Consider the following 9,239-nt stretch of genomic DNA (forward strand, 5'->3'; position numbering starts at 1 on the left):
AAAGCTGAATTATCTTCACACAGTTATTTCAAATTCCAGAAATAGTAGGTATACTCAGTCTCTCAGTTTTTAAACCCTACCTTACAGCTATGCACACTCATGTTCTGACCAAAGATGAGTTCCCATCAGCTTACTGATGTTCTCTTTTCTACATTTGAGAACTAGAGCAGAGCTAGCAAGTATGTGACAACTGAAGATTAGACAAAACTTACAGCAGCACTTGCGGCTTCCTTAGTCTCCTTCCCGTGAGTCATGCGAACTGCTCTTTTTCTTCTCTTCATGTGGTTCCGTCGCAGCACATTTCCCTTCTAGGTTTTTATTAGGATCGCAGTTTTCTCCAGTCTCTTGCTCTGCTTTGCCTGTCTCTTGTTTCTGCTGCTCAAGTACATGTTCTTCAGTAAGGTTTCCAGCTGTGATAGTTTCTAGTCTACAAACTTCAGACTCAGTGTGCAATCTATTCTGTAAAAGTTAATAATAAGCTATTAATGAAACAATCCAAAGTGATGGCATCTGTTGTTTCAGGTGCATCTCAGCTCAAGGGGCAGAGCTCACCCAAAGAATGACTGGTAGCTTTTTTTCCTGGCACAACAGTACATGTAAATAACCACAAGCTACAGTACAAACCTGGTTTTGATGTTTTATAGTTTACAGAAAAGTCAGCACTGCATTTTTTCCCCGTTGCTTCTGCGGGTAATCATTATTGCCCAGGCTGACGTAACTACTGACCTCTCACAACAGAAGTTATTTAAGTCAGTCTTTACTATAAAGAGTTCTCATTCAATAGTTTCCTGCCACAGTTAGCCACTGCACATTATTTTTCCAGAACAAAACATGCCCAAGAAACCTCTGCTGAACTGTTCTATAGGGGAACAGGTACTCCCTGAACTCCTCTCACCCCAAGATCAGGGTTAAGCTTGTTGTTTAAACATGTTCTAGCAGATGACATTGAAATCTATAAATCTAATCGCAGCTCAAAGAGCACCAGGACTAACATACACCAGGTTCTGGTTTGTGAGACTCTTCTACTTGCGTATCTGGCTTTTCGCTTTTATGCACAGTGTCAGGACTTCTGCTGCCATTTCCTGGTCTCGTAGGAGCGTCTCCTCTGTCACAGGGTCCTCTATAAACGTAAGGAACCTTCTGCAAATAATAGCCATCTGATTTACTCCCATCATACTGTCCAAAGTCTATTTGCTCCTGCTGACTATCAGGTGGAGGAAGACTTCTCTTCTGAAAAGATGTGACGTATCTTAATACGGACACAGATGATCCTGCACCATAGCAGAAAGCCTTGGAGAGGGGAAAAAAAAAAAAAGAACAAAACACCAAATATTCACATCTAACAGTTTTCACAGAGAATTCAAAGTCACATATCTGAAGAACAGTGAAAGAAAAGCTCAGGTGATCAGAACAGCTACAGTACAATTCAAGCTTTCTGCAGTCTGACTAGATTGCAGGGACTGCCAGACTGGATGTAGTTCATCTTTGGTGCTACAATAAAGATGCTGACGGCTCTAACTCCGTGCTTTTGTGTACAAAATGCCTGTTATAGGCATCACTGAGTAAGAAAAGAAGAAATGGGAACTAAGCTGTAATAAACTGTCACAGACCTTAAGAGTTTAAGTGGTTTAATGCTATTTTATCCCACTTGGAATGCTGGAGAGATGTGGTTTAAATACAAACTTACCTGTTTTAATTGCTAAACCAACTGTACTATAAAGATTTTGTCAAGAAAAAATAATAAAATAAATAATTTCATCTGTGCTAAGAAATCCGTCTACTAGTACAAATGAGAAATAGATAATAATTCTTAAATATAAATAAGTTTTCTATATAAAAGATAAAGCTGAGCTTTAAAACATAAGATAAATGTATACAAACCAGGACAGCCAGAGCCATCATAATTAGCACTGGAACCTGCAGAATAAACGGTATCTCCTTCATAAGTGCCTTGATGAATTCACCAAAACCTTGTCCTACGTGCTTCAAGGGCTCAGTTACGAAGTTGGTGAAAGTAATTGCCAATGCCTAGAAAAATACAGATAGAAAAATAGCGTTGTCACTGATTCCAAACCTAACCACCAGCAGTCTCTTCAGGCTTGGTGCATACCTTTGTTGGTGGAACCAACAGAACAGGATTGACTAGTAGAGTTTCATAGTACTTCTGACAGGGATCGTCCTGAAACGTCCATTTACTTCTGAGCCATTCTGTAGTCAAAGCAGAGACGTATTTTCACTACTTTTAAAAAAAGTGTATTTTATGACACAGTAGCAATGCAGAAAGCAGCATTTCAATTACAGATGATAAATAACTCTTCTAGATATGGTTCAAAACTCAGATTCTATTTTTTAGAAAGCTGAGATAAGCTTGTCAGTGTAGTTTGTCCAGTCAATGGTGATGCAGGAAGGAGAGGGAAGGCTGGAAAGAAAGAGAAGAAACTGAGGTTTTCCCATGTTTAGTCAAGAAAGTTCTCTTTATTAGATTAACTTAGGCCCTAGAAACCTCAGAAGAAAAATGTCAGATCTGTGAGAACTATTATCTAGCACATTTTGTCCAGAGCTACTGAAACTGAAGTAATTCTGAGTGTTACTACTCATTTGCCAGGCTGCAAGTAGATTAAAAATGTTTATTTTGCTTCCTAGATTTCAAGGGACTGTTTTAGTTATAAGCAGAAAGTCTTACTCCTTAAAGGAACTTTTTATAGACAAGTAATTTGTAGTAGTTTGTTTTTAGTGCAGTTAGAACATAAACCACTGAAAATTGACATAAACAGAGAAATCACAGTCAATAAAGGGAAAACCATAACAAGCCCTTGTTAAGAGTTGCCATTGTTAATCTACCTGCTATAGCATTGGATAACAAATAACAGCTAATAAAAAAAAATAATCAGCTTTCTCTGTAAATAATAACACTGGAGTAAGTAGTTACAGATCTAATTTCTGAAGCCTATTGCACTCGCAGGCCTGGCAGATGAAAAAAAATAATTTTTGAATTCTGCCCTCCCGTCTTCGATAAACGGCACTGAATGGTCCTGGGGGAGCGGAGCTGGGGAAGTACTCACGGGGTAAGTTATAAGGAAAATAGCAACACAGTGACCTGCTCTAAGCATGGTTTTGTGGAGCAGCTCTCCTCCACAGGCCTAGAAAAGAAAGTCTAGTGGAACAGAAAAGTGGTAAAACCACATCATCACATATTGCTGAAGAAAATTCCACGTACTACTCCTGGATACGACTACTGAATATTTTGTGATCATAAATACTATTACAAAACAATAAAACAAGTATTTACCAATAAGACTTTCCCTCCAGTCCAACTTCTCAGCACAGATATTATCAAACTGCCCCATTTTCGCTATTTCTGCTTGATGCTGCGCAAAGGCCAGCTGCAGGAGAACAGGAATTACGTGTAAAACATAAACCAAGGCGGTGCTGGGCGCAGAACACCTGCGTGGATGCAGCACTGCACCTGAGCTAAGGATGCTTGTTCTTCGCAGGTTTGGGATCATTATCCGGGTAGATCTGTATTAAGAAAAGTTTGCTACCTAAACAATCTAAGGAGTTAAATTATAAATAGTTCAATTCTGATGACAAGATGTGAGGACTGAGATTCTGTGGTTGGACTATGACCTAGTAGCATAAATTCCTTCTCATTAAAACCAGTACCACTGTACAGTCAGCTACTTTATCACCATTAATGAAGCATTTATCTCTGGTCTATGACACGTTAAATACGCTTTCAGCCAGGGATTCTTCAGAAAAAAAAAAAACCCACAGTATATTTCCGTAAGACTTTTCTACGGAGCTGCTTTAGACAGAGTTCACGTGTCCCTTGCCCATGCAGTAAAATCGTGGTTCTACTGCTTGATGAATTCTGTGAACCTCTGGGGCAGGATAAAAATTGTCAGGGTTCCCTTTGTTCTTTAAGCCTAATACACCTGTCAACATGCAAAATGAAACATTAATCCTTTTATTTATTTTACGGTCACTTATTGTGTTATATAAACTAAAGGAACTCAATAACCTCAAGTTCCTCCTAACTGTCAAATTTTAAGCCTAAAAGCCATTAAGATTTCAGAACAACTTACCTTATACAAGTAAAGCCAATTCCATGCAAAACTGATGAGAAAACTTATTAATAAAACACGTTTCAGCTGAACAAACCAATGAATACGTGTCCAGAGCTCTGTAGCTATTACAATTACAATGCACACTAAGCACAAAAGTATCTGAAAAAGAAAACAGCACAAAATTCTGATCCAGATTTGGAATTTTCCAAATTACACAGAACAGTTGAGAGAATTTTTCCTTGCTTTCACAGCGTATCTGCAGCAGTACAAGGCAGAAACGTTCCATGGTAGTCACTCCTATCACAGCCTTATGTTGCAGTTGCTGATTTTTCTCGTGCTATTTAATTATTTCTTCCTTCGGATATTTATCACCTTTCCTACCATACTTGAAAATTATAAAATTGGTGTAATTCAGTGCTTGAGTAGTTTGTGCCTGGTAGGAACCACAGAACCGCTGCTGCCAGCTCCTGCAGCTTGGTTAAGAGACAAAGTTACAGTTTGGATAACAGCAGCAAGACTTCAGAGAAGGACCTGACAGTCTCTTCCCATTCGAGGACCTCGAACAGGGAGATTACGCTACTGACAGCTTTCTTTTTTCACTTGGCTTCCCTCAGAACTAGACAGGCTACTTTCCAGATCATGTCAGCATAAAATGTTAGCATATTCTGCACTGTAAAGATTTCTTCAGAGAGCTTCAGCTTATTAGAGATCCTCAGCTTAGCACAGAAAATAGAACATTTTTACAGTCACGCTTTCCTTCTCTCCAACACTATACAATTTTTTTCCACAAAATTCACAAAAACCTCTACCCTATAAGACCTCAAGTATATACTTGTCTCAATATAAAGATATTCCAACTCCTGCAGAAGGCAATAGCTTCAGCATCTATTTGAACAGGAGATAAATCCGGAAAATTTATCATGCACGAGTTGTCAGTGGTAAGAAAGTACTAGAGTCTAATTAGTCACTCAACACACATAAAAGACAGGAAGAGAAAAAGGAAAGCATACCAGAAAAAAACACAAAGCTACAACAAGCAGAGATGACCACAGGAATAAAAACTTGAATTCTTACTTGAAGTGAACACACAGCCTCTACCTTCAGCCAACAGAGTGACTCACTGTAAGCACCACGCAAAGAACTGCTTTACACGCAGAGTTACGACAGTAAAATTCATTGACTAGACTTGCACAAAGAAACTGGAGAAAACAGCAATTAAAAACAACAAAAACCCTTTCTTCTTCTCTTACCAGAAACATATTGTATAGATCAATTCCAAAAGTGTCTTCAAATCTCCAGTGCCAAGCTTTATAATCATGGTGCTTAAAATTGATCAAAATATCACTAAGTGCATCATCCACAGCCCCTGACTGCCAAGTGTCCTCACGGAGAAACCTCAGGATCTCCAAGTACGTCTGTTTTGTAAGGATGATCTCAGCATCGTAATGGACGTGGTCCACATCTTCCTCAGGCTGAATTAAAGGCAAAGCAAAACAGTGGTTACAAACTGCTTATTTGGAAATAGAAGCACATAGGAAAAACTGTATCCGTAAGCAAAAACCCGATTATGTGCCCTCGTGATGCACCTGCACCTTTTTGAAGCAGACTGCAGGATGAAGCCTTGAGACAAGGAGCACGCTACGATTCTGTAACTTTTTTGTTCATTCTTCTGAACCATATAAAACATAAATTCAACTGGTTTGTACTCTTTCAATTCTACAGCAAAAACCTAAAAAGTGGGACTTATCTCACCTGTTACTAAAATTTTAGAACCACTTCTCATTATCAAGTAATAATTACAGATGTGCTGTGTGTGCCCCGCTTGTGGCTGGCTAATACAGACAGAAGCTATTAAATACTGAAATAAGACATTTTACATTGCTAAATATAATGTTCTTTGTTAAATATTAATTTTGCTTATTGCTAAAAATGTATTCTTCTACCTCTGAACAGAAAAAAAAAAATCTCTGAAGGCAATATAATAAAGTAATAAGGTGATTCTTCCATGCGAACTCTCTCAAAAGTTACGACCCTAGATGATTAACGCGGCTTGATAACTCTGAAAAACCAGAAAGGAGCAATATGAATTCAAATTTATTCTTCATGAATGTTCAAATACTTACAAGGCCAAGTTTTCCAGCTTCATTTAAAATCTTATTCAAGTATCGCTTAAAAATATAAAAGCTACGGCTTTCATGTGATTTGGCATTCCTCTTCTCACAGTCTGCAATCTACAACGTAAAGACACTTTTATTCACTTCCTGCTCAAAGCAGCTTGTTCATAGGAGAAAAAAAACCCACCTTACCAACACATTAAACTCAGGCTTTAGCAATAACCCTGTGATTAGTACACCAGGTAAAAAGCATACGCAGTAGCTGAAAATACTACTTGCCATGGGACTGGCCAGTACTGGAGAGTTCAGAACTGCTAATAATATGAACACTAACCTCAGTAAGACAAGAAAAAACTAAAGATCTGGATCTCCTTAAATTTTAAGTTCACATCACACACAAAAAAAAAGGGAACTGTAAAAAATACTGAGTAACTAAAGCAACATTAAAATTACATATCCCATTGGGTCTCCAAATTGAACAACTTGAAAGGTCAGGTTTCTTAGCTGTTGGCAGCATGGTGTAACATCAACACCACATGTTTAAACTGTTGACACTGGACAGAAGCACATAGCTCCTGTCAACTTCTGTTACACTATAAAACATGTTAGGAATCAGACCTTGGTAGGCTGAGCAGCAATTTGGAATTCAGTTCAAACCACTTTCAGTCTCTCCCCTGAATAAAGAGGTTCCTCCTACCTAATGTATGGTCTCTCACAAATTATTCCAGCAATTCACCTGTCCTACACTAGCCAGAAAAGCATCAGCAAAAAGCACAGACTAGAAAAAGCTGGAAAATATTCTGAAGTTCCAAAACAAACCTTCTGCTGCAGGGAAGCTGTTTCCCTGGAACAACTCGTCAAGATTTCAGTACTGACTGTATCCACAGTCTTATCCTCAGGGTCATGATAGTTTGCCTAAAATTACAGAAGAAAAACATATTTTTAGAATAAAAGAATTTGTCCAATATGCCATGTTACACTTCTGCAGTCAGATCACTTTAAAAGGAGCAAAGGAGCTAAAATCTGAGTGTTGGTCTCTGCTGCTAATACTCTCCTGATACTCCAGCAGCCTTTCTGCTGTTATTTTAGGCTCCAAGCAGACAACTGCTCTAAGTTTAGCTCAATGCATGCTGCCTTCAAAAGGTGAGGTCCTGCCCTGTCCTCCCCCACCTGCCCTTTCCCCTTCCTGGAGTGCTGGTGAGCCCCCAGTGCACCCGATTAGCTAACCGGGCTGGCTGAAAACTGACCCAGCGAGCAAAGGGGCAGTCTGCAGCCGGACAGATCCCCAGCACAGCTGGCCACGCAGCCAGCCGGGCTGAGAGTAAACACAAACCGCCATTCGGGGCTGCACGCCTTCCTTTCACGCTCCCTCTTCACTCTGAAACTTCCCATTTTTGCTGTTCCTTGCTCAGCTTTAGCAATGCTGCTACAAACCCAGGTATGCGCGCTGAGGGAAGTCTCCAAAAGGAAGCATGCCATCACCCAGAGGAGTGAACTCACGTTGCTCCAAAGTGCTGAGGAGGGCTGGCCCAACCAGCCTGCCTACCTGAAACCTCTCCCTACAGAGCAGAAAAGAAATCCTGACAACGTGGATTCACACAAAGCAGTCATTCTTCTCCTTTAAGATGCAGTTCCATTTGCATAGGAGACAACAGTAAAACTCTTAATTTTTTTTAATAAAAGCTGCAGCAGTTAGGCACCAAGTTTAAAGACTCCAAAGCTTGCTGCTGAATTTTAGGGACGCTAATGACTATCAGGTGGACTTGGGACAAGCAGATGCTAAGGAGGAACTCTGTGGAGAGAATGCAGTTTGCATTTTTTTTTTAAGCTTCAGAAAATGATGTTCCGAAGCGTTAAAATGGTATTATTCAAGACTGCAAAACCAAACCTGAAAGCTGAAGAATGGCAAAAATCAAGGGTGCCCAGACAACCAACTGCAGCTTACAGCGTCATGTGTGCACACTGTGCCGGATAAACAATAGATGTCAAGTCCACCCCTCATAAAAGACAACGGAGTATGAGTCACCTGGTTAAAACTAGCTTTTTGTATTTGATCTTCTCAATGTTCGTGAATTATTAACAGTACAGCACTCCATCCCTGTCCTGATCTTCCTTCTAAAAGCTCTGATGCCCAGCGTTACACAACACCATTCACATTCGCAGTACTCTCACACAATAAATTAGGTTTATTCCCATATTACTGGGGAACTGGATTATTCATGTAAAATGTAATTGTTAAACTTAACTCCCTCAACCTTTATCAGCTAGGAACTTAATTTCCAAGATATCTAACACTATAGTTCATAAGCAAGAGCACCTTAACCCAGAGAAATTACTGGTGGAGCCACAACCTGCATAACTCAGTAGACCACCATCTCTGAAAAGACAGAAAGCAGGGTTCCTCTGACTTGATCACTGTGCAACAGAAACTCATCAGCAAAAGGCCCTGAGCTAATTATCTACAATAATACAGATTGCTATTTTTTCTTGCCATTTTAACAGTGGACACACAATACTCTTCTGTGTATCGATTCAGATGTAACCTTAAAAAGACCCTAATTCTATCATTTTCAAATTTCACGATTTAAAGGGCAATCTTTGAACAGTGTGTGGCTGTTGGGGAGAGACACACATTCATGCATTCTTTCTTCTTCTACCTTGTAAGGTCTTCTCATCGTTCCTGACGCTGCATCGTAATTGAGCATATCCGTGGGGTCAATCCACTCATCCTCTTGAACTTTGCCACTCCCTGTTAGCACAAGGGCACACAGCACCAGAGGGAACAGCATCCTGTATCACTGAATACAGCAACCAATGCAGGGATTTAGCTCAGGGTGTAACACGCTGGACAAAAAACCTGAAACAATCTTACAACATGAAAAAAAAGTATTCTCCGGTGTTAAGAACTCAGTTCTCAGTTAAGCGGGTTAAACTTATGTAACTTTTTTTTCTCCAACGAAAACACTTGCAGAACACACCACCACGGCACTGTGCTGCGGGACGGGATCAGGATAACCGGCTGCAGCTATCAGGAGGCGCAGCGTTCAGCATTGCTAAA

General features: G+C 39.9%; 1 protein-coding gene across 1 annotated transcript; it reads right to left on the reverse strand.

Moving 5' to 3' along the window:
• Positions 1–231: 231 nt before the first annotated feature.
• Positions 232–8,970, reverse strand: CLCC1 (chloride channel CLIC-like 1). Its single transcript, XM_010085192.1, has 10 exons — positions 8,839–8,970; positions 7,001–7,096; positions 6,191–6,298; positions 5,318–5,539; positions 4,086–4,226; positions 3,290–3,383; positions 2,111–2,208; positions 1,882–2,028; positions 997–1,290; positions 232–459 (listed from the first exon to the last, which is right to left on the reverse strand). The coding sequence occupies exons 1-10, from the start codon at positions 8,968–8,970 to the stop codon at positions 232–234; spliced, it is 1,560 nt and encodes a 519-aa protein (XP_010083494.1).
• Between the last annotated feature and the right edge of the window lie 269 nt (positions 8,971–9,239).

Source organism: Pterocles gutturalis, unplaced genomic scaffold (assembly GCF_000699245.1).
Source record: "Pterocles gutturalis isolate BGI_N339 unplaced genomic scaffold, ASM69924v1 scaffold40680, whole genome shotgun sequence".
NCBI lineage: Eukaryota > Metazoa > Chordata > Aves > Pterocliformes > Pteroclidae > Pterocles > Pterocles gutturalis.

What these genes read in the sequence shown, in the direction of transcription:
- CLCC1 (XM_010085192.1), bottom strand. Translation starts at nt 8,970, where the DNA reads ATGCTGTTCCCTCTGGTGCTGTGTGCCCTTGTGCTAACAGGGAGTGGC. An exon ending in TGATGGCTCTGGCTGTCCTG is followed by an intron (nt 1,291 to 1,881) that starts GTTTGTATACAT and finishes CCCCTCTCCAAG; the next exon opens with GCTTTCTGCTATGGTGCAGG. An exon ending in CTCACAAACCAGAACCTGGT is followed by an intron (nt 460 to 996) that starts GTATGTTAGTCC and finishes TAACTTTTACAG; the next exon opens with AATAGATTGCACACTGAGTC.